The sequence below is a fragment of the Colletotrichum gloeosporioides genome (assembly GCF_011800055.1).
Source record: "Colletotrichum gloeosporioides strain Lc1 chromosome Unknown consensus_60, whole genome shotgun sequence".
NCBI lineage: Eukaryota > Fungi > Ascomycota > Sordariomycetes > Glomerellales > Glomerellaceae > Colletotrichum > Colletotrichum gloeosporioides.
The window spans coordinates 289,737-313,015 of record NW_025544705.1 but is presented as its reverse complement, the minus strand read 5'-3'; the positions used below and the strand labels follow the sequence as shown (position 1 = coordinate 313,015).

Below are 23,279 nucleotides of genomic sequence, written 5' to 3'. Positions count from 1 at the left end.
GCTGTGGGAGGCACTATGGCTAGCCTGATAGGAACCGATGCACCGAGCCGTCATCCTTCTTTACTTGCGCACAAAATAACTCGAATCATAGCCGATCTTGAATAATGTATTCGGTATAGACACTCATCGTTGAAAACGAGGAAACGCGTCTTCCATTCGTTGCGCTGACTCGGTCAGTCACGGTTAGGCTCAATGACGGTGTAAGACCTCCAACCCCCCTGTTTGCGTGCATGCTCCACGGCATCCTCGTGGCCGTCTAAACCGAAGGTCGTGATTTCTGTTCCACTTTCCAGGCCAATTCTCAACTGCTCCTGGGCGATCATATTGATGACCTGTTCAAGCGTCTGACGCTCATACATCCATTTGCCGATCAGTTGGATGTTTTTCAAGATAAGAAGCCCACAGGGAAGTCGGCATTTCTCTCCCGCTCCTCCACTCAGTACGATCCTTCCACTCTGCTTCATGGCCAAGACCGCAGCTGAGAGGTATGGCGGCGTTGCCAACTCCCCTGGAGTCCAATCGCTGAACACATCGGCGCCCTTGTTGTTTGGCGTTGCCCTCAGTATGGCTGCGGCGTCAACTTGATCGTCTCCAGTCATGACGACGGTTTTCAGGCGAGGGTTGGCTAGCTTTTCCTGCATCGCTGCCAATTTGGCTTCGCTCCGGCCCAACGCGATCACCTCAGCACCAACAGCGAGAGCAATCTCGACCGCTGAACCACCAAATGAACCACCAGAAGGTCCGACCACGACGACCTCAGCAGTCTTGACTCGAGCGGCTTCTAGTAAAGCGCCGGCAGCGACGGCATAGTGCGCAATGGTGTGGAGGATAGCTGCGTTGTAGCCCAAGTCGCCGCAGAGACGCTTCTCATCAAGTAGAAAGCAGATTTCCAGTGGAACCTTTTGATATCGTTGGAAGGAACCGTCTCGCCAAACCCCTCTCATGAGCTTCTGGGCGTCTGGATGACCTCCAGTCATATGACCGGGCATAAGGGCGACATTTGCGTCGTCTCGAGCCCTGATCAAGCCGTCGATAAATACGAGATCGCCCCTCTTGAGACGAACGGCATCCGGTCCAACGTCGTGAATGCGTCCGATGCCGGATGGATTTGGGATGAACGGTGGCGTCAAGTTGAGAGCAGGCAGTTTGCCTGAATGGATCAGGTGAGTATAGGGAGCGACGCCAGTGGCTAGAATCTTGACCACCGCGGTTCCTACGTCCGCATTTGGCACAGGGAGATCCACGACGGAGAGGGGTTTCGAAAAGGAAGAGAGCCAAACGGCACGATTGGTAAGATCAATAGCCGGCATTTTGTCTTACTGGACAAGTGAAGGTCACAACGAGAGAGGGGAGCTTCAAAATAACCTTGAGAGCTTCAGTCTCAAGAAACAAGACTTATGCTGCGCTTAAGTAAATATTCACTCTGAGCATTTCAATTGACCCGGAATCTCGGCCATGAGCTGGGTCCCTCTCGGGGAAGGGTTGGTGTGTCTCGGGCCGTATCAGAAACCCGATTTCCTGGCCGTGATCGGTCCAAGAGGCCGAGTTCATAACACAAGGTTCTACTGCGTAAACTTAAATTGACTACAGGAAATCCGAGACAGGAGAAGACTCGTTATTATCTGCAGAGCTTCGCCTACAGAACTTATCTTCACCCCACAAGGCGAGAGTTGATGGGGAATATTTGGCAGAAAGGGCACAAGATAATCGATACATTCTTCCCAAATCAATAGATTAGATATCTGCTAATTATCGCTCAATTTCGTAGGCATGACAATTCTTCTCGGCCAATTGATTATCACTTCCAATACCAACATTTGGACTTTGCTGCGAGCTATGGTACCCCTTTCTACTAACACATAGGCTACGCAACCACAATCGAACAGGCAAAACCGAAACCTCAGATATCTCCTCCCTTGGCGGCGAAGAGACCACCTACTTGCCGCGCAACTTGGAGTAGATGCTCGTCACAAAACCTCGATGTGACAAGAGATAGCCCCACAGGCATGTCATCCTCACCCTTAAATCCAGGAACATTAATGACGGGCATATGAAGGGCCTGTATATGTTAATGAGTACAAAGAATTTGACGAGATGGAGCTAGACTTACCGTCCACATGGCGTTGAAGTCTGAGCTACCGGTTCCCGTCCCTTTAGGTGCCACGTCTATGGCACTGGGTGTGACAATCGCCGTGTACCGGTCAGCGATCTCGTCCATCTTTGGTCTCAGCGCCGCAACCTTGTCCAGAGCTCTCACGTATGCTTTCTTCGACCCCGTGTGAGCAGTCTGTGCAATACTTGCGAGATAGTCACCGATCTGGTCCCGCGAGGTGCTATATTCTCTGTGGAAAGCTACACCAATTTCGGCCTCCAGTATCTCGTTCTGCAAAGAGAGTATATCGTCGAACTCAGAAGGTAACGTGACTTCAACAACATGCGCGCCGGCGTTTATGAGAATCTTGGCGGCTCGTTGCAGAGCCGCAACAGTGCCGGGCCCGGCACTTGGCCATATCGACGACTTCACGAAAGCAAACGTTGCCTCATTCAATGGTATTTGCCGAGGTGGCTCATCATCTCGAAGCCCAAGCACTTTGCTTACTTGTTGAAGGTCAGCAATACTGCGCGCCATGACGGCGAAAGTATCTAGAGTTAATGACGACATCTTTTGGCCTTCGGGTGAAATGGCGTTCCATGTTGGTTTGAAGGCGTAGACTCCTGTGAATGATGCTGGTCTGATAGCGCTTCCAACCGTCTGAGTGCAAAGAGCAACCGGGACTTGCATGTCTGCAACAGCGGCAGCTGAGCCGGAGGAGGATCCACCAGGTGTCCTCGAAGTGTCGCGTGGGTTTCTTGTGCCTGGTCCCTCAAAGGTTGCTGTGAATTCCGTGGTGGTTGTTTTTCCTGTGGGCAATGTCAGCGCTTGCTTGGTTGAAGCGACCATCGCCACTTGCCTAGAATCAGCGCCCCATTCCGTCTCAATACAGCGACTGACGCTGCATCGCACAGGGGGGCATCGTTGGCGTGGATCGGTGACCCATGGCGGGTGGGGAATTCTGTGTGCGGAGTAGTTAAAACCAGAGTCTCCCATTATGAACAAGAATGGATCTTACCCTCTGTTAGGATGGCGTCTTTGACGCCAATGACGAATCCATGCAGTGGGCCTCTTCGTTGCCGTGGAATTCGGTCAAGCAATCGAGCTTGTTCAAGGGCCCTGTCAGGCTCGATGTGCGCCCAAGCTTTGATATCTAGATCGCGTTCTTGGTATCTCTCAAGAAGCGAGTTTACATATCTTTCCAATGTTTCTTCATCGGCATCGATGAGACGCCGCACTTCGGTGGCCGTCATCCTGTGGTGAGCGGAGCGGTGTACAGGAGATGTCTCCATTGCAGTAGCTGAAGAGCAGAACGCGATGACTGTCTAACCTGCAGTTGAGATGGCCTGATATTGTTGAAGCTTTTTGTTTTGTGGATGACCCTACTTATATACGTGACTGTACTGCCCTTCATTCATCTACCGGATTCCAAGCCTTCTCATATTGGCATAGAACACCATCAATCGCGCCGTTATATCAGCTTCAATGCATCTCCGTGACTACCATGCGGTTTTCTGGCCGAAGAAGACGTGATAAGACTTGTTGGTGCGCAGTATTCGTGCATTTTCCAAAATGGGATAGATGTGACATGATTGTGCATGTGCATGCAGCAACCAACGTGGCACCGCGCTGAATGTCACATCAAGTCGGGATTTTGCCATGCTTGCGGGGCTTTTGGGACCAAACATTGGCGACAACAAGTTCTTGTATCAATGCAGCAGCGGAAAACCGTTTGCGAGGATTGTTTTCAGGGCAAGGGTGATGGCTACCCGAAGAGAAACCTTTCTGGGTGTTGTCAAAATCAAATCAACGGATGACATCGCATCATCGATACTTACTAGAAAGCACACCTCTCAAGATAGCATCCTGCATAATGCCTTTTTGACGCGCTTTTACTTTAGTGCAAACCACTCGAATGCGCAAACTCTCATCCGCATTGAGGAGAATACGTGCTTCAGTTTTCGTACCTGAAACTGTCCTTGCTTGCAAACAGATCTACCTATCTTTCTACTCTATGCGATTGCTCAATCATTAGCATGGCCAAACAAACTAAGCTTGACGCTTTCCGCTAATCATACGTTTGTTTTGTTGCTTAGGGAACCCGCCACAAAAGATTCGGAGGCGAAGGAACTTCTTGCCTGGCATCACTACGAAGTAGTCTTAAAGGGAGTAACCCTGGACGATAGAATGACCCACATGCCAATTTAGAGTCATTCTTTTGGATCCATGTGTGATTACAAGATTGTGACCAAAGGAAGTACTGGCACGATTCAGTGTAGCTATTATTATATACGGCCATGGTGTTTCCCAGCTGCTATCTTTTGAAAACACTCGCCGGGGGTCGGCAGATTCTAATTCGTACCTATACAGTCTTGTCAAAGATGTCCCCAACCTAGTTTGCAGAAATTATCGCTGCGTCTGTCTGTAACTGGACTTCTGTCGCAGAACTGTGGCAGCGATGGACCACGGCGATAAATCCCATAGATTGAATGAGACATCACAAACAATTCGGAGACGTAAACCATCAGGTAATAGAAGAGCCGCAATAGTGACTGATTCCCGCCCATTCATTCTGTAGGCATTCAATTCTGCGCTGGAATTCCAGACACTATATTCCGAAAGGCGCTCCTGCGAGGGATGAGATGACCACCATTCACCGAAATCCGAATCAAGAACTCCGCTTTCAGTAAAGTACTGTCAAATTTTAGGCAGTGACAGAGTGATGAAACCATGTCTTGCACTTTGGTCACTTATTCCTCAAACATGATTGGGCATGAAAGAGTAGTCCGGCTGCCGCCGCATGGCACAGCCAGGTGCGCCGTAAGCGACGAACGATTCTTCGCACTCTCGAATCCCAGAAAACCTTCGCCTCCACCAGATCCTAGGCTTCCTTTGACGGGTTCGCTGACGGCAGGCCAAGGCGGGATCTGACAAGGTTTTCGCGCCCTGGATCGGTCTGGGTCAGCACAAAAGAGCCTTTTCCCGCACTCTTTTAGCATTAAGGAAGCAGGTCCCTCGGCACATCGACGATGCTGACATCAGCACGGAGAATCCTTCGGCTGGAGTGACCGGGGGTGATGACCCGACTGGACAGCGATCCACGACATGTCTTGCCTATTTCGGTGGCTGAGAGGTTTCGCTCGCCGTCCGACGAACTACTAAACCATGGGGGTTGACCGGGGTTGGGTAGTCATCTGATAGGGCTGTTCGGTTGGTAATCCTGAGCTGGGAGACATAAGTTCTTTCCATCAAGACAGCGTGTCGCAGTATGCAGAAATCATTTAAACCGGAGTGATCCGTCTTGCTTCAGTCTGTCGTCGGTTCAAGACTTCAAAACTCTTGCAACCTTGACTCTTATGGCTCCAGACAAGCTGAACACAACTCCATCAGCTCTAGGACGAGTACCGACTTACCACAAAAGCTCGTTCAAAAGGCAGCCTCACGTCTTAATGCCGCAAACAAGACGTCACCGCATAGTATATCTAGGCCCTCCAATATACGTGAGAAAACTGCCGGTGATGGAGCCTCGGTATTATGGACCAAATAATGACTTAAGAGGTATGCAACCATGGTTTCTAAAGTACAGGCGACAGACTGACTGGCTCATAGCTTTGCAAAAGTTGAGACCAAGATTTCTGGCAGTACCAGGAAAGCCTAGTAATACACCGCACTTGGTCCAATTCTCGGAACAACATTCAAGTGCCATCTCATCGTCTTCATCCGTGCGAAGCAATGGCGAAGATGAACGCAGCACAAATGAAGATAGCGATTTGGACACGACGGCCGAGAACCTGGGGAGCAATCACATCAACGATAAGATCACAAGTCGGCGGAGTACATCACAAGTTGAAGAATAACAGTATTCATGGCGATTTCGCCATCCAGATATCAAGTCAAGGCCGATGGAGCCAATAAAATACGTACATCATCCATTTCATCCTGCAAGTAGACCAACATCATACCACACCATCCAAACATGCGGGACAACTCAAACGTTGCCGCTGTTCCTCCCACAGCTTTCCCGAACACGATGTCTGCAAGACAGATGTCTCTGCCAATGCATCCATACATGTAGTGGCCGTGCGCTAGTCCCCGTTATCCTCATTCCGTACCATCGGAACACGCTCTCAGACGTTGTCCCTCCTGTAGCAAGCAAGCTCATGCAGCGTATCAACCATGGCTCCAGCCTTGTATATGCACTCTTTTCTGAAAGCTCTTGATCATCCATCAATTCTGGCTCGCTTTGTGCACTGGGAGCAAGTGCAATGATTGTTGTCTCTGTGCATGTCGTTAGCGTCCGTTTCGTCGATGGCTCTCTTCAACGGCCGAGTCTGGGCATCCCATATCAGGTCCAGAGATGCGCCCTGGTCTTCTCTGCCGTCATCATCGGAAAGTAGTTCATAATACGCGATCGAGACATCTGGATCGTTCAACTGGTCTTCGTGAGAGTTGACTGTCTCGCCGGGGAAATCTGCATCAAAGCCTTCGGTAGCCAGCTGCAGCAGCTTCTGCCGGAGGTGCATCATATCCGCCTCTTCGGGGAGAGGGTTTTCTTCGATCAGGTAGCTCAAGGCATCAAGGACGTAGACACCGCAGCTGGTGGCATCAGGTTGACGGGGCCCGGTCTGGTGGGTGCAGGTCAGCCAAGAGCACCAAATGCCAAGGCGCACGAGTTGGAGTTGAGACTTGCCAGATCTTCCATCATGAAAGCATCGCCCGTCAATTCCTCCAGCCAAGTCAAGACACGTTGGCAGATTTTGTAGATCATCTCCGCATCGCCCATCGGGTCGTAGTGTCTGAAAGTGTGCGCAGTGAGGTCGATCTCACCAAGGGTCCAGTGCAGGGGATTGTCGTGGTGCATGACAGCGAAGACGCGCCTCGCCTTGAAAGCGGCCCTGGGAAGTTTGGAAGGCAAGTCGCCATCAATCTTGAGCCATAGGGGGTGCATGAGTAGAGCGTTATTAGCAGCTTCAGATCGACCAAGGGCAGAATCCACGATGAGCTCTTGCATCAGCTCGATAGTGTCACCCGTCAAGCGATCTCTGGGTCCTTGCAGCTGAGATATCGCTTCTTCGAACTGCCAGTAGCGCTGTTGTTCCAACTTGTCCTCTGCAGCTCCCGGATCTGAGCAGTCAGAGCCATCGAGGTCCAGATGGAGGGGCTCCACCGCATGCTGTCTGTCGTGGTCAACGTGGTCAAGGTGGACGTCCTCGTTCTCAAGGTGGAAGTGTTCATCTGCTCCCAAGTCGTAGGTCTGCTCCTCAGCGAAGAATTCAGGGTTCTCCATTTCAGTAGTGCAGGCTTCGTCATAATGAATGTTGTTCCTGTTCAGGATGCCTTGTATGTCGGCTGCGACCAAGCCGCCCTCTTCGCTCCATGAGATGCTATCACCTTCAGTGGGTATAAGATGAATATCGGATCTGCGCATGTTGCTCGTCAGCCGATGATTTCATTAGCATGATGTGTGGTACCTCACTCGTTGGAATCGTGATCTGCGAATGAGTCGTCATACTGGTCTCTCATCTTGGCAGAAGCTGCGATGCTAGTGTCCCCAAGAGGCTCCGAGTCATTCTCGAAAGAATTCACCGGGTACAGGGTGGGATTTTCTGCCATCGTTGCTGCAGTGCTGGATTTGATGGTCCTAGTGATACGGTTGCTGTTTTCACTAGGGAACATTCGGGCTGTGACGGCGGCGTGGAACGAGGCGGTCCCTGGAAAACGAAGGAAATCCAAGCGAAAAGGAAGGAGGGGCGCCTGACGAAAAAGCAGGAGTTGACAACCGAGTGAATAATGAGCGTGGTGCGAAATTGAGGTCGAAGTCCCGACTTCTGGGCTCAGGCGATCCGTCGAAGTGAGAGACCCAGGTTCGACGGGGTTTAGATGGAGAAGCAGCAATCGATCGTGAGAAGCAACAGCTCTTTCCAAGAATCAAAACAAAACGAGCAACAGGCAAGATCTGTTAGCTTCATCACTGCTGCCATCGAGACGACGCCCGTCTCGAAGGCAGATCTTTGTTTACTTGGCCCAATAAAGGGTGGGGGTTGGCGATGTTATTGAATAGTGGTGAAAGGATGAACCTACTAGAAAGCATCAGCCTGAAAATCGCAGATACTCGCGATGCCCTCAGGTGACCCAAAGTCGAAGGTAATAACTCCTGAAAACTCGTGACTTTTGCCTACTGCATACTTGCGCGCACGTACCGGGGATGACTTTGACATCAAAGTTGGGATTCTCTGATTTGAGCCTGGGTGTTGTCGGATGGTGCCATGGCACTGGAGGGTTGCAGTCATGCAGAGTCAATCTAACTGGAATTTATTGTGCAAAGGGACACCGTGAGAAACCGAGAGTATTGTACATTGACCAAACCGAGTCATTCCCGCAACCAAATCCTCCTCAAACTTTCTTCAAACGCCGCGATAGTTCACCGTATCTACCATCTTACAAACCCGAGTGAGCTGGAACGTATTCATCGGCCGTCTCCTCCAACCTCTCCAGGCCAGGGAAGCCTTGGGGCGGGACGAAGGCAGCAAATGCTTCCTCAATTCTCCGTCTCTTGGACTCGCGGCCAGTAATCTCCATCTCGATCAAGCGCTTCTGGCGGGTAATGTCCTTCAGCTTGGCTTCAATATCGGCAAAGCTGTCACTGCTGGCTGGAGTGGTTGTGTCGGAAGCGTTCGAGGCCTCACGGTCGCGAGGGTCGGATGCCTGGGACTGGATCTTCTCCCAAGATCGTTGCATGCCAGTGCGAAGCTCCTCAATCGCGAGGTCGGCCTCACTCATGCGATCGTAGGCATCCGACAGCTGGTCCTCAGAGTGACGCAGGAGTTCGATGACGGTGGCGATTCGATCAGCAATTCCAGTAAGCTGGGTGACCTGAGCTTGAGTGGCCTGGACGTGGGGTCTAGAAACGGGCTGGGCTGCATCAGACTGCGCAGCTTGGTCGGAAAGGTTGAAGTCCGTTCCTTGGAAAGGTCGACGGGGGTACGCGCCACCGGCATTGGCAGCTTCCAACTGACTCTCTGTGTGATGAACCTCTCCGATGGGGCCAGCAGAGTCCTCGAAGGAATGGCAGGTACGCTTCAGCAGCTTTTCCTCGTACTTGTCGAAGGCGGCAGAGCTGGGGGTTCGAGACATGAAATCGAACAGGAGCCGCTTGCGGGGATCCTTCGCGGCAACATCGCAGCCCGAGGCAGAGGCTTCGTTCGGGTTGGGCTCGCGGGCCTTGATCTGCGTAATCTCGACGTCGGACTTCTCGTCTCGGTGGACGCTCGAGTCGTGGAAGACATAGTCTGTCTCTGTGCTCGAAGTCAGCAACACAGTGACACCAACAAAAAGAACAGGCGTGGCGAGTCCGAGCAGTGCAAGAGGGATCCTACCAGGATCACCTTCGCGCCGGAAGGTGCGCTGAGCATGGTCATAGTGGATGATCTGCGGCTCGTGCTGGACAAGTCCCAAACCCGGAATCTGCTGCTGGGGACAAGTGCCAAGGTGAGGAAGCTGCAAGTCGCTGGTTGGGCATTGCGCGATGCTCTCCCGAGAAGGATCGCCGGTGCTGGGAGGCGACGAGAAATCCATTTTTGTGAATGCGAGGAAGGATCTTGAGGGAAGGGTTTGTTGCTTTTTCGACACGAGACAGCCGCAGCAACTGCTGGAATGGTCTGGATGAGTGAATTGCGTGTCAATTCTGGTAGTCAGGCTGCAGACACCGTGGCTGAAAGCAAGGCAAGAGACGTCGGAGTCGACGCCTTGGTGCTCGAATTTCCTCGGTTCCCAGGAGAGTGGCTTCACAACCGCGGATGTTGAAGGAAGGAGGAAAGTTTCAAGTTGAAACTCCGAGGTCTGGAAAGAACTAGAACGCGTCGAGGGGCAGGAAAGGAAGGCCATTGCCATCGACACCTGCCTTTGACATGAGCAGCACCTTCCCCGAGACTGCCATGGACCCGCATGGGCTGAGGCTCTCGTCACAGCCAGGCAGGTACTGTCTCGGCAGCATGTGGAAGGCTAGAACGCTCAAACGAGATCGCTCGAGAAAACCCTTCAAAATCATTCAGAAGTGCAGGCTGAAAGAATCGCTGCGTTGTGTTCATGGTAGTATCTTTGTGCATGATGAGCCTTTGACCTTGATGAGTAATTGGGAACCAAGGGGACAGAACGCATGGAAACAAATCGAGATGCAAAAGCAATGAATCTTGAATCTGGAAGGGCTGTAAGACTGGTGCATTGAAGCAGGAAGAACCTTCCATGCTTGAATAGGGGCTGGAAACAGTGTCAACGTGAGCATCCAAAATACACAGTGGGGAGCCGAAAAGGCAGAGTGTAATAACTTTAGTGTCTTCATGGGTGATATCAACCTGTGGGAAGCAAGAGAGCTCGTGCAATCAACACGAAGCATGAGACGGATCCGTCTCGCCGAAGAGGAGTTTCGCCGTTATCTCCCCGGCCCTCCACGCCCCGACCAAGCTCTAATGCCAACTCTCGCTTTCCTCGAATTTAGTCATCCGGGCGGTTTCTGTAACACCAAACAGGCGTCTTCGTTCAGCCCAGACGGCATGGATGATTGTCTTGATGTGGCCCCCGGAGCACGTGGGCCGAGATTCGATGAGAGTGATGCTAATGCCAGAAACTTTTCACAATATGCGGGAGGTGATACATTTTATCCTAGAGCCGAAGATTGCGATGTTCACTACTGATACCGGCCTCGGCGATGGATGGTCGGCCACCAAGTGTGGCGCCGACTGCCAAAAGGACTGAGTAGAGTTGGCTACAGACACTCCAGGATCGAAGATGCCCGCTGCTTAGCCTCAGAAACACCTTCCAAAGAACTTGACATCCTGACTCATCGTAACTTCAGTACTCATGCTAGTGGTCTCTTCATGATAGACGTGGACTGCGAACTCACCCTGAATGTTCTTTCAATGCTCCTTGCTTCAGAGTTCATTGCTTTCATTTCGACGAATCATGTCCATGCAAAGCTCTCTAGCAAAATAGCTTCTCATGTCTTATCGTCGGTCCGGGGCGGGGTAGTGGACCGATGCGGGGTAAATCTGCCGGCAGGTTATCCGGACGGCCGGTAAACCGGTGGTCTCATTTAACCTTTCGAATCTGGCATAGTGTTGGCTTTCTCTCCACTCGGTGGCGGGGCACCGATCACGGCGACACTAGTCACGTCGAAGATAACAGTCATCAAGAGAGTACATTTTGGTCTCATTCAAGCTTCTATTCTCTGCCTGCTCGTCTCCGGTGCATCATGATACTTTACACGGGGCGCTTTGGGCTTTTACCTGCGAAATCATGCCCCGGAAGCCCCGTCCCTACCGGCCCAAGACAAGAGGTTCGGTTGAACTCCACCCCCGGGTACACCCCTATCCCCAGATTCGAACTAATCCCAGGCTTTACTTCACCATAGGCTGCTTTGAGTGCTCAAAACGGAGGATAAGCTGCGATCGTACGGAGCCGGAATGTGAGAAATGCCAATCCAGAGGCCTGAAGTGCAGTGGGCTCGGCATTCGACACCGCTTCAGCGATGGTATCGCTGCCCGGGGCTTCTGGGTAGGCAAGACAATCCAGGAAGTCTTTGAGGGGTACGTTTTACCACCATACTTTTTTCGGCAACCCGTTTCTACTTTCTAACAGCGGTTAGACGAGATGCCGAACGACAAGTAAAAGCGTCATCCCTGGAGCGGATATCAAAGCCACGGCCGAACAGCGCAAAGCTGTGTGAAGAACTTCGCAGTGAGGAACATTTCCGACAAGACGACGATCGAGGACTGGGTCATGCGGATATCCCGGCGTCTCCCAGCGAAATTATCGTCGATGATAACGTCGAGTCTACAGAGGATGTATCGAACAATGAACCTCTGCTCCAGGTGCAGAGGCCACAGGAATTCGCTCAGTCAAGAATCATAGCAACAACGGGGATAGCACAGAAAGATAGCTGCTTCAGGGTTCAGCCGTCACCTGCCAAAGTCGCACCGTGGGCACTACCTCTTCTTCTTCACTGTTCGTCTCGTCCCAATCTCTTCATGCCTGTCTTCCTCGAGTTGCTCAACTTGTTGACTGTCTACTTAGTCTCCGATCATATCGCCGGGGAAATGGTGGCAATAGATGGCTTGCATAACGGATGGAGGCATCTCGTCCTGCCCATTGCCCATCTAAATCAGCTGGTATTAAACTCAGTGTTGACAGTCGCCTCTTTCCATCGATACGGGCAGCGCTTATCTCCTTCAAAGGACCTGGAGGTCCGTGAGGATTCCCTTCCAACACCACCGGGCCGGTCATGTCAACTATCTACAAGTGCCAATCCACCACCATCTCAGCTGTACGCCCGGACAATTATAGATCTGCAACACCGAGATCTCGAACATAGCGACCAATCCTCCAGACTTTCCATCTTACTCGCCATCCTAGTGCTGCTAGTGGCAGTCATGGTCACAGGTTCAGATGACTTCCCGCTCCTATTCCGCTTACTTGAGTCCGCACTCGAAGCCATCGGGGGAGAAGACAGCCTAGGCGAAGATGAGCTGTCACGTTTTATCGTCCGTCAAGTTCACAAGTAAGCGTTTGTAGATTTTCGCCACTGGAGAGATCCCGCCTTTTCCGTAGCAACAGCTCCCTTGCGCCGTCAGGGTCCCAGGGGTCTAGGCTCTGATCATGGCTAACTGGTCCACTTCTAGAATGCGGGTATACGCTGCACCGCTGATCAATGAGCAGTGGGGTATCACAACACTGAGCACTCACCAGAACATTACGCAGGCGTTTGAATGCATCAGGCACTGCTCTCAGCACCAGCCAGAGCACTATCCGATTACATCGCTGGTCATGAGTCTCATCCAGCAATCTTACGATATATATCTCGACCAAGCACGTCGTGATGTACTGTCGGTAGCCTCCGTGAACGACAGCTTTCCACAGTTCGCCGAGTCTGTCTGCCGGGTTCAGCGATTCAAGGAGACGTTTGAATCTTTCCCTGCCGGCTCGCCCGGTAAACAAGTTCTCATCTGGGCGACCTTTGTTGCGGCTTCCGACAGTGTTCTGGAAGAGCATAAATCCTTCTTCCGGGAGGTATTCGCATCTTTCTACAAGCGCAGCCGCTTTAAGAATCTTCGCAAAGGCATGGATCAACTTGAACGAGTCTGGAAAAGAAGGGCACTGGGCGATAGATGGATCTCATTACTACCTCAAGCTAAAGTATTCATCATGTGATCAATATGAGCCCAATTGCCCCATGGCATGAACCACCATATTCTTGGGGAGTTTTCATGATTGATTGAGCCATGAATAGGGAAACTTTTCTTGGGCTACTTGACTTTCCTAATATTGCAAAGAAAGTCCTTTCAAATAGCTGATGAAAATGGCTTTTCCGGACGCACATCGTCTATGGCGGCCTTAACAGCCCTGGTACCTTCCTTGATGGCGCCATCAATGGATCCCCTCCATCCTAAGGCCCAGTCCCCACTGGCAAATAGTACATTGCCTTGGTGTTTTCGGAGATCTTCGAGGTACTTGAAACTGTAGTCTGGCGCAAGACTGCACCATGTTCCTTGTGATAACGGGCCAGCAAGCCGATTGTGCCAAACCTAGGTAAACATTAGCAAAAGTCCAGCTGAGTCCGCCACGGCGAATACCCGCGGAATGGGTGACATACCACATGCTTGACATTCGTTTCTTGAATTCCTTGGGCGTCGGACAGGAAGTCGCCAACATCGTCTTTCGGGTTGGAAAAGTCCTTGTTGGACCCGAAGAACACCAGGTGCGTGTTTTCCTGTGGTAAGTCCATCCCCTCAGCAACTGAATACCCGACGAGCTGGCCGTGATGTACATGCCCAAGCGCGCAAACTCTCACCTACAATCTCCATATGTACTTTCGCGGCAAATTTGATGTGCCCCTGACAGGATGCAGCGATCTGGCTAGAGCGTTCACCAAAGCAGTAGCACCTCAACGGCAAGTGTCGGGCTCGCGTCTCGGGAAAGGCCTCCGGCTAATGAATCCAGAGTTCGTCATTTGCTTTCATATCTCATCGGTTGGGTTCTGCTTCTCGGCGAAATCGCAACTTCAGCTGGATGTTCCATGAATAACGCTCTCGTTGTTGGTGGACTTGTTCAACTCACTCAGACGGACTTCGAACTACAGGTGAGGGCCAACCCCATAAGCCAATTGATGCGCGTGATCTGATCCTTCACAGCCATGGGCAGTGCGGCTGCTCTATGCCGTTTCCCTCATCGCCTCTGTCGCATTCTGTCTTTCCCAGAGGCATCTCCCCCTGGCATCAGCGGTTGGAGCCACGATTGCGTTGGGTGGGGGTCTTGCATGGGGGATCTCATTTCGTCATGGCCCCAAAGGTGTCAGCCCACTTTGCGTTCACCGAGTTCATCAACAACAACTCTGGATATACCCACGTCGGCTGAGTCGGAATTATGAGCTTTTACGCACCATCATATACTGATGGCATTTTGTACATTGTTGAAGAAATAAAGGACGCCGAGAGAAATGCACTAGCAACATGCCATCTTCATGAAATATGGATTATGGGATGCAGTGACTGATATACTTTCTACAGAGAGCAATGATCTGGTCCATTATTTTCAGCGAAACCACTTTGCTTCTGAGTGCTCTTTTAATTGCATCTACTCCTGGAAGCTGGCCGGAATATCTTGGTGCAGAGTGAGTATCGGAAGGGTGCCTGAAATCAATGGCTTTAAGGCAGTGATGATGACTTACGATTCTTAGTCTGCCCTGGATACCTTGGATAATCAGTACCCTCAAGTCCACAGCCGGGGGTATAGCCTTCATAACCGTGACCACGCTTTCGAAGCAATCGTTAGTCTCGGCGGTGTAGCTATCCAGATTGGATATCTCATTCCCGTGGTAATGGTATGCATTCCAGTGCGAAGAGATCCAGCTGGCTATCCATGGTGCTGACGCTGGGGCGACAGCTTCGGGTGAGTGGGCGCGATTGCTTGCCCGTCAACCGTGAGTTCAGCCTTGGAAGGTTTGGCAAGCCTATTAACATTGCGTCGGCCATTCGGTCGTCCTTGATTACAATCATGTTTTGGTAAGGTCTGCGCTTTTTCAGTCAAGAACGTTGGTTATTAATACTGACCTGCTGATGCAGCTTTCCTCTCTACGTCCCCTTAAGCAGGTTTCAATACTCCCTGTGAGCAACCCCTTTGTAGACAGTCGGATTGTCTTCACTTGAAGAAAAGTCGTTTTTGGCGAGATGGCTTTGGTAAATAATCTTTGGATATTTGTAATCCATTCGGTATGTATTTGACCAGCTGCGATACCTTTTCATAATCAAGATCACACCCTTGAAATGGCCCAACTTCTGGTGCGTCCATCACCATGCCATGACGAAAGCAAGCCAATCAGCTATTTATCTACACTACCCAGATGATTGTATCGTCCACTTTGTCTCAAGATTCATTCAATCTTCCAACTCGTGATCAACCGGCGTCTCCTGAGCTCTTGCGGATCCAGGCCGATAAGATTCGGCATCGTGGTTGAACCCGACTGCCGGCGGAACTAACCCACCAGGTCAAAACTCTCGCATTGCCCTCACAGGGGGGTCACGGAAGTTCTGAATGCCCTCTCAAAAGCCATTCAAGGAATACAGGCTTGATAATAGTTTTAGCACGCATATCATGGGCATTTCATGCAGATCTTCGCGTTCGGATTTCGCACGATTCGTCAAAAGTACTAGAATGCGAATCCTTCTTCAGAACCAAATGTAGTCTCAGGTCTTGGAACATGTTGTTTACTAAGTAGTAAATATGCAATAGTTGCCGTGATGTCTTGCCTCTCAGTGTGATAACCTGCGTCGTGTCCAAGTCGCGATGCATTAGCCAAAGTCAAATACGTCCCACACGGCCAGGTATCCCCTCAATTGTGCCATATGACTCATGGTTTAACATTAGTGTCCTTAAATCGTCAAGGTACCTGTTTGTGTTGCTCCGAACTCCGGTCAGAAACTTCGTGTTGTCCAGATAAAAAGTCTTTCGGTCTCGGGCGGTAGGGCAAGCCGATACACGGAATCAACCCCACTATTATCCGTAGACTACTCGGCGAAGCGATGTCAGACGTCCGTCCGTATGGGTCCCTCAGCATGGACAATCTAATGTCTCGGGTCGCTTGGATCTGTCGTGGGGCATCTTTCACGGTAGCGCCGGGCGTGACTTCTGGATGGGGTTCCGCAGATGTCTTCTCCTGACTAGCCTTATAAATATACTTGAGGAGTCTCCTCGTTTTGCAGACGCAGACTCTCTTTTTTGGTTCAATTTAGTTCAAGATACTCTTGTTTTCCGCCTTACAACAGCATAGTCCATTACAATGTTCCTGGAGCTCTCGCTACCTCGAGTTGGTGTGCTTGTAGCACTCCCAGTCATCTACTGGATTGGTTGGGTCGTCTACGCACGCACATTCCATCCCCTCAGCAGAATCCCGGGGCCTTTTCTTGCGACGGTATCACGGTTGTGGTACATGTTGAAGATTTGGACCGAGGACGTCGAAAAGGATGAACGAGCACTCCATGAAAAATATGGTCCACTAGTCAGACTAGCACCAGACGAGATCTCATGCTCGGAGTAAGTATATGGAGGGGTAACGGGTTCTTGATTTACTCGTGGCTGATAGGTGTTATAGTCCTGAGGCATTTGCGGACATCTACCGTTTTTCCAACGCTTTGGATAAAGCCCAATTCTACGAGCCCTACAACACAACCGGATTCAGCCCTCATGGTGATGTCTTCTCTTGCAAGAGCGACAAGAAGCATGGCCAAAGGCGAAGGATCACGAGTAGTGTATACTCCATGAGCAATGTTTCCAAGTCGGAACAATACATCGACACTTGCAGCGACCTCTTGACCGAACGCTTGGGGCAGTACGCTGACTCAGGAAAGCCCTGTGATATCGGAGAATGGCTGCATTGGTGAGTGACCTACATCAGCGTTTGGATTAAAGTCTTCACACGTTCAAGAAATCCGGGCTAAGTTGTACAACAGGTACACTTTTGACATCATTGGTGAACTCTTCTATGGCCGAGCTTTTGGGTTCGTTGATGAGGGAAAGGACCAAAATGACTGGATCAAGTCTCTTGACAAGATGATTCCCTTCGTTTGCCTGATGGGTGTGGCGCCGCCCATCCTGCGCCCTTTTGTTGGCATTGGATGCATGCTCACATCTGCAGGCAAGGAGATTGCCAAGGGAGTGTAAGTCAATACTCTGGAAACTCATGCAGCATCCTTCAGCTAATACCTGGTGCTAGAAAGAACATTGGCGAGTCTTCTGCGCGCCTCATGAAGGATGCGTATGAGTCGCGCCTTGAGGCCCCCAGAACCGACATGGCACAGCAGGTCTTCTCCATCTACGAGAAGAGCGGTGAGAAGTTTGACTACCGCTGGGGAGATGTTGAGCAGGAGTCTTACGGTGCACTTTTTGCTGGTAGCGACACTACTGCCATCGCCTTCCGTTCCCTGTTCTATCACCTGATGCACAATCCGGAGGCGTACCGTAAGCTGGAGGCGGAGGTTGACCAAGCCGTCAATGAGGGTCGTCTCAGCATGCCTCCCACATACAAAGAGACGAGCCAATTGCCCTACCTTTGCGCGTGCATAAAGGAGGCTCTTCGTATCCATCCTGGTGCCCAGCTATGTAAGTGGTCTTGCTTCATGATTCGGGTGTGCCACTGACAAACCAAACACAGCTTTGCCTCGTATTGTGCCCCCACAGGGCATGACGCTCTGCGGCCAGTTCATCCCGGGGGGCTATGTTGTTGGTATTAATGCCGCCGTGCTGCACTTTGATAAGAAAGTATTTGGTGCAGATGCAGAGAGTTTCAACCCTGACCGGTGGATGGACCAGTCCCGTGCCAACTATATGGACAAGTTCATGATGGCTTTTGGCGGCGGAACTCGTACCTGCTTGGGCAAGAACATTGCCTTGATTGAGCTGCACAAACTTACCCCTCAGCTGGTGTGGAACTATCGATTCGAGTTCTACGACCAAGCGAAGACTCAGTGGCACACCAGAAACACCTTCTTTGCCAGACAAGAAGGCGTGATCGCGCGTGTCAAGCGTAGGAACCATTGAAATCACTAATCGGATGTAGGAAGACAGGGTGATTGGTAGATTTTCCACTTGTACATATCTGATTATGCGTTTGGCGGGACTGCTTAGAGATCCTTCGTCGGAGCATCTCCCTCAGCTTTACCAGTTCCATATTTCTTGACCTTATTCTTGCTTGCGTCCTTGTCTGCAATGAATACTTCGACCTCCTTGCTGTCCATGTACTTTGCAACGTTGTCCGCTTGCCACTTCTTGAACGAGAAGCCCACGCCCCTTCATGTGACATCGACGGTTAGCGGTGTCATGTCTGCTGGCAAGTGTTGGGACTTACTCGTGACTGTAGTCTTTGTCATTTGCCTGATCCTTGTGATACTTGACCTGGATGAAGTCGCTGTCGACTGTTCCAGGGTCCAAGCTCAGGCTGACGAGCGCGTTGATTGTCGCAGTCTTCGGAATCAACTTGAACGTCCAGCTTTGTTCATTCTTGAACTGAATCAAGTCGCGGTCATTCTTGACGATCTCGTACCCCTCGTTCTTGCTGGCATTGAAAAGCTTGGGCAAGGCGAACCACTGTCCCGCCATCTTGTAGCGATCATTGGCGTAAACAAATTGGTCGTCGTAGACACAGTCGGAGGTGTAGCGCTTCACTCGGTCGACGGTCGGCTCCATGGAGTATAACGCGATGATATCATCGATCAATGCCTGTCGAGCAGGCGAAAGGGGCAATGACTTTGATGGATCAGGGTGCCAGTCCTCAGACGTCGATGTTTGGCGGACCTCGAATTCTTCGCCAGGCGTTGCGGAGGTCTTTCCGGGGAAGTTGATGTGGGAAGGTTGCGAAGCCATCTTGCGTGTTAGGCTGAATGCTGGACTTATGGTTGGTGAACGTGGGAAATGTGAAGTGATAAAATGCGACCGTCGGAGGAGAATCATGTTTTCAAGAAAATCAACAAGTTTGCCCAACAGCTGTTGCAGATATTTCATTTATATATAACAACTCATCCAAACCCGACGCAGCCGCAGAACGGAGTCATGACGCCGTCGACTTATTGACTGGCAGACCATGGCGTAACAGAGCGCATCCCTTTCACGGCAGCCACGTGGAACTGGTCCCAATGCGGTGGTTCTTGCTGCGTTGTGGCGCATCTGACATTCCGTAGCACTGACGTCAGCCAAAATGAGATGATGCACGACTAAGACATTTTGCTGATGAGCTTTGCTTCCGATTATCGAGTTTACCATTCGTGTTCTTTTTTTGATTTGTTAAACTCGATGAAGTTGTTTGACTATGAGGATTGCTCGGAGAAACGAGGATGCTCATGGTTGAAGTCGTTACGGTATGGTGTGCAACAAGGATCAAGTGTGAAGAGACACTGCCGAGACATCTTCAAGAAGTCATACAACGGCAAGCGTTCTGCGTCCGTATTCTGAGGTGCAAGTAAGTCAGACCATAGGTCGTTGTCAACTTGACTCGATGAGAACCAGGACGCCTCACCAGATGAGGCTGGGACAAGCACTCATCGTGACACGGAGTCGCGCTGCAGCATCCCACACAATTAGGCGAGCTGATTTGTCTCTTGTGTCATCGCGCGACTCCCTCCTCTTATTTCAGGATGCGGTAGACCACGGACTCTCATTGTCCCAATGAGCTAAAAGAGTGAGCATCGCTGAGCAGCATTGAAACTCAATGGGAGGTCTGGCTACTCGCCGGACACTCCGAATAATCTTTGCGCGTGAACCCTGGCACTTTCCCGACATTTGAAAAAAAAACTGCCATCCATATTGAATCCTTCTGGATCAAAATGTCTAAGCGTAATCAGCTTGAATCGGTGTTTGCAATCTCGAGCATCCCTGTGGGATACGACGAGAGAGGCTCCATGATTCAAGATGATCTGCGTGACTTCCACAAAGCGTGCTCACGAAGACTCGGCAGCTACAGCAACGCTGAAGATAACGTTGGTTAATATCTCGACATGTGAGGCTGTGTCTGTGTGAAGTAACGACAGTCAAGATCCTCAAGTGACGATCGGCCCGAGGTAACTACCGCTCGAGCACGCAACCAAGCATCCCGTCGATCGGCCAACCCTGTCATTCACGCGAGTCGCCAGGCACCGCGTGCTTCTCCACGGGGAAGAGGAAAAAGAGCCATGCAAAGCAGGATGCGAGGGAACAATCCCCGGACTGATTGGACTGAAACCCCACCTGTTCGGCCCTTCTCCATGCTCCAATTCGGCCGAATTAACGTCATCCCCAGAAAATTACCAAAGAAGCCAGTCGAGCCGACTCTATCCCCTCAATAAACACAACGCTCCGAATACTACATTGCAAGCCGACGATCTTCAACGCTCTCCCTTCGGCTCGGGATTGTTTACCCCGCAAATACGCGGAGCGAGGCACCGCACGCGGCAAATGTACCGGCTCCGCAAATCTGCCTAACAGCGAGTTCGGAATCGAGACTGATATAAATGCTCAAGAGCAGCAGCAGCGATGGAGGCGGCACTTCAGTTCTTGTGGAGCAACGCCTCCTCCATCATGCAGCTCCGGACCTCTTACACCCTGACCGCCATCTCGGCGCTGGGCAATCTCGTCGTCCAGAACATATATGCGTTGCCCAGCACCTCCGTTGAGACGCAACACGGCGTAGTCAATGGCTTCACGGATGCATCGGCACCATCAGTCGCGCAGTTCTACGGCATCCCCTACGCCGAACCGCCGGTCGGAGACCGTCGATGGCTTCCTGCCCTGCCGAAGGACTCCTTCGGGAGCCTGGACGCGTCGTTTCGGCGACCGTCTTGTCCGCAGACGGATCCCCCGGGAGGCGGAGGTGCATGGAAAGCGGAGTTCCTGATCCGACCCAACAGCACCAGCGAAGACTGCCTGACTCTCAACGTATGGGCCCCAGTCGAATCTTCGGAAGCCCTTCCAGTCGTCGTCTGGATTCACGGCGGTGGTTTCACTGAGGTTCGCAACTCCTGACAAACTATTTACGACTGTTGTTGACTTTGGGATACAGGGTAGCAATGACATTGCCTACCAAACTCCCACTCGATGGGTGCAGAAAAGCCAGAAGCATATCGTTGTCGCCATCAAGTAAGACTTTTCTCATAGACAGCGTGTGTACCCTACTGACGTTGGTGTAGCTACCGTCTTGGGCTCTGGGGATTCCCCAATGCTGCAGGTCTTGACCTCAAGGAACAGAATCTGGGGCTTCTGGACCAGCGTCTGGCTGTTGAATGGGTCCGGGACAACATCGCCAAATTCGGCGGTGATTCTGAGCGCATCGTCCTCTGGGGTCAAAGTGCCGGCGCCGCGTCGGTCTCGTACTACCAATACGCATACCCCGAGGACCCCATCGCCATTGGTTTCATCAAGAACTCGGGATCACCGTTCATCCCCATCGGAAGCGCCGACACGGCACACTCCAGCTTCACGTCGCTGGCTACCGCATTCGGGTGCCAAGATGATGAGCTGGCATGCTTGAGGAAGGTTCCTTTCCGGGACATCCAGAAGTATCTCGGCCAAGCCAGTAATCTGACGTTCAACGTAGTTGTTGACGAGAGAACCAAGTTTTCCGACTATGCAGAGCGCACCTTGAACGGTAAGGTTGCCAAAGGGCCCTCGATTGTCGGTTCGACCAGGGATGAATGGAACTTCAGCGGCAGCTCTGAAGCTCCGCCGACCAATGGTTCCGATGTGGTGGCCGACAACTTGTTCGGGTGCCCGGCGCACTACGAGACGGGTCTGAGGAACATTGCCGGTCTCCGGACGTATCGCTACATGTACTCGAGCAACTTCACCAACATCATGCCCGGAGGCCAGGGGGCGTTCCATTCGGCGGAGCTTCCTCTGATTTTCGGGACTCACGACATTGCGCGTGAGAACTCTACGGCCTTTGAGTATGAAGTAAGCGATGAGATGCAGGACTTGTGGCTGTCCTTCATCGTGGACCCCGAAAATGGACCGACGAGTGAAGGCTGGGATGCAACGCCATTGGGAGGCCTTGAGAAGACCCAAACGGGCATCGACATCGGCTACCAAGGAACTCTCGTGCAACCATTCTCCTGGGCTGCTTGGGAGACGGCATGCATCAACAGCACTGTTGCTTGATTGCCGGTTTACATGTAGTACTTGGTACTTGTGCAGTGTATCCGTACATATGTCAAAAACTTAATGCAAGCACATATCCCATAACGATGGCTAGGTAAATGAGAGCATATGAGAACGTCAAAGGTAGGCCAAGACCGGGTCATGTTATTTTGACGACCTGGACACCCAAGAGAACCATACGACCGTAGTCGGTACTCGATACCTTGGTATCGCGTCAATGTGTCGTCGCGATTGGAAGCTGAATGAGGGCAATTCACACAATTGAGATGCCAATCTTATCCGACATGAACAGGCTTGTTAGTCTGCAACATAGGCCGTTCCTCGGACAACGACAGAGGAAGAGAGGCAACGGTGTCGGATGAGATTCATGATTCGAGGGCGTGAGTGAGAAGGCGGTGAGGTGAGACAGAGAGGTTCCTGGGTGAGGGGAATAATTGACGGGAATTGATTGGCGGGCGGGTGTTGGTTGGCTGGAACCAACAATTTCGTGTGACCAACGCGTCCACGTGCAGGACAGAATGGCGCGATGGAGCCAATCAAAGGTGGGCGCTTTTGGGTAGTGGGTCGTCGGGAGACGGGCCAATGGTCGGGCGGCAGATGGAACGGTGCTCGCTTGGTGGTCCGCCTGTTTCCTGGCGCATAGCGCTGAATATGGTACGTGCGCTGTCGTTTTTATTTTTGTCTGACAAATGAAACGGCGAGAAAGGAAGGTGCGGTCTTTCCTTGGGTACGGAATGGATACGTACTGTCGGTGAGCGAACCAGGTGGTGGTCCAGTTGGAGTGCGTGGTTCCAGCCCGGTTCTGATGGGAGGCAGGCGTGGCAGGACAGACAGGGCAGGTGGCAGGTGGCAGGTGGGTTTCCCACTTTCGCCCACCTGAAATGGTCCCCGAAGAGCTGGCTCGCCTGGCCTGCCTGTTGATGGAAAGATGGCCTCAGGTCATTCCCGTCCCATTTTCTGGTTCCTGCCAGAGAACCGAGAGAAAGAGAAGGAGCAGCCAACCTTGGAACAGGCGGGACGG

General features: G+C 51.6%; 8 protein-coding genes across 8 annotated transcripts; 3 read left to right on the top strand and 5 right to left on the bottom strand.

Annotated features, from left to right (window-relative positions):
• Nucleotides 1–173: 173 nt before the first annotated feature.
• On the bottom strand, nt 174–1,310 carry GCG54_00013969 (uncharacterized protein; the record flags this gene model as incomplete). The annotated part of the gene is made up of 1 exon (XM_045413815.1): nt 174–1,310. One exon carries the CDS (start codon nt 1,308–1,310, stop codon nt 174–176), a length of 1,137 nt encoding a protein of 378 aa, XP_045261894.1.
• Nucleotides 1,311–1,900: 590 nt separating this feature from the next.
• GCG54_00013968 (uncharacterized protein) lies at nt 1,901–2,629 on the bottom strand (the record flags this gene model as incomplete). Its single annotated transcript, XM_045413814.1, has 2 exons — nt 1,901–2,059; nt 2,111–2,629. 2 exons carry the CDS (start codon nt 2,627–2,629, stop codon nt 1,901–1,903), a joined length of 678 nt encoding a protein of 225 aa, XP_045261893.1.
• Nucleotides 2,630–6,312: 3,683 nt separating this feature from the next.
• On the bottom strand, nt 6,313–7,705 carry GCG54_00013967 (uncharacterized protein; the record flags this gene model as incomplete). Its single annotated transcript, XM_045413813.1, has 3 exons — nt 6,313–6,688; nt 6,763–7,512; nt 7,569–7,705. 3 exons carry the CDS (start codon nt 7,703–7,705, stop codon nt 6,313–6,315), a joined length of 1,263 nt encoding a protein of 420 aa, XP_045261892.1.
• An 825-nt stretch (nt 7,706–8,530) lies between these two features.
• GCG54_00013966 (uncharacterized protein) lies at nt 8,531–9,667 on the bottom strand (the record flags this gene model as incomplete). The annotated part of the gene is made up of 1 exon (XM_045413812.1): nt 8,531–9,667. One exon carries the CDS (start codon nt 9,665–9,667, stop codon nt 8,531–8,533), a length of 1,137 nt encoding a protein of 378 aa, XP_045261891.1.
• Nucleotides 9,668–11,383: 1,716 nt separating this feature from the next.
• On the top strand, nt 11,384–13,294 carry GCG54_00013965 (uncharacterized protein; the record flags this gene model as incomplete). The annotated part of the gene is made up of 4 exons (XM_045413811.1): nt 11,384–11,673; nt 11,733–11,882; nt 12,036–12,644; nt 12,766–13,294. 4 exons carry the CDS (start codon nt 11,384–11,386, stop codon nt 13,292–13,294), a joined length of 1,578 nt encoding a protein of 525 aa, XP_045261890.1.
• A 3,124-nt stretch (nt 13,295–16,418) lies between these two features.
• GCG54_00013964 (Cytochrome P450 monooxygenase gsfF) lies at nt 16,419–18,175 on the top strand (the record flags this gene model as incomplete). The annotated part of the gene is made up of 5 exons (XM_045413810.1): nt 16,419–16,672; nt 16,731–17,015; nt 17,089–17,295; nt 17,352–17,737; nt 17,790–18,175. The coding sequence occupies 5 exons, from the start codon at nt 16,419–16,421 to the stop codon at nt 18,173–18,175; spliced, it is 1,518 nt and encodes a 505-aa protein (XP_045261889.1).
• An 83-nt stretch (nt 18,176–18,258) lies between these two features.
• GCG54_00013963 (uncharacterized protein) lies at nt 18,259–18,997 on the bottom strand (the record flags this gene model as incomplete). The annotated part of the gene is made up of 2 exons (XM_045413809.1): nt 18,259–18,424; nt 18,483–18,997. 2 exons carry the CDS (start codon nt 18,995–18,997, stop codon nt 18,259–18,261), a joined length of 681 nt encoding a protein of 226 aa, XP_045261888.1.
• Nucleotides 18,998–20,638: 1,641 nt separating this feature from the next.
• GCG54_00013962 (Acetylcholinesterase) lies at nt 20,639–22,258 on the top strand (the record flags this gene model as incomplete). The annotated part of the gene is made up of 3 exons (XM_045413808.1): nt 20,639–21,112; nt 21,165–21,241; nt 21,292–22,258. The coding sequence occupies 3 exons, from the start codon at nt 20,639–20,641 to the stop codon at nt 22,256–22,258; spliced, it is 1,518 nt and encodes a 505-aa protein (XP_045261887.1).
• Between the last annotated feature and the right edge of the window lie 1,021 nt (nt 22,259–23,279).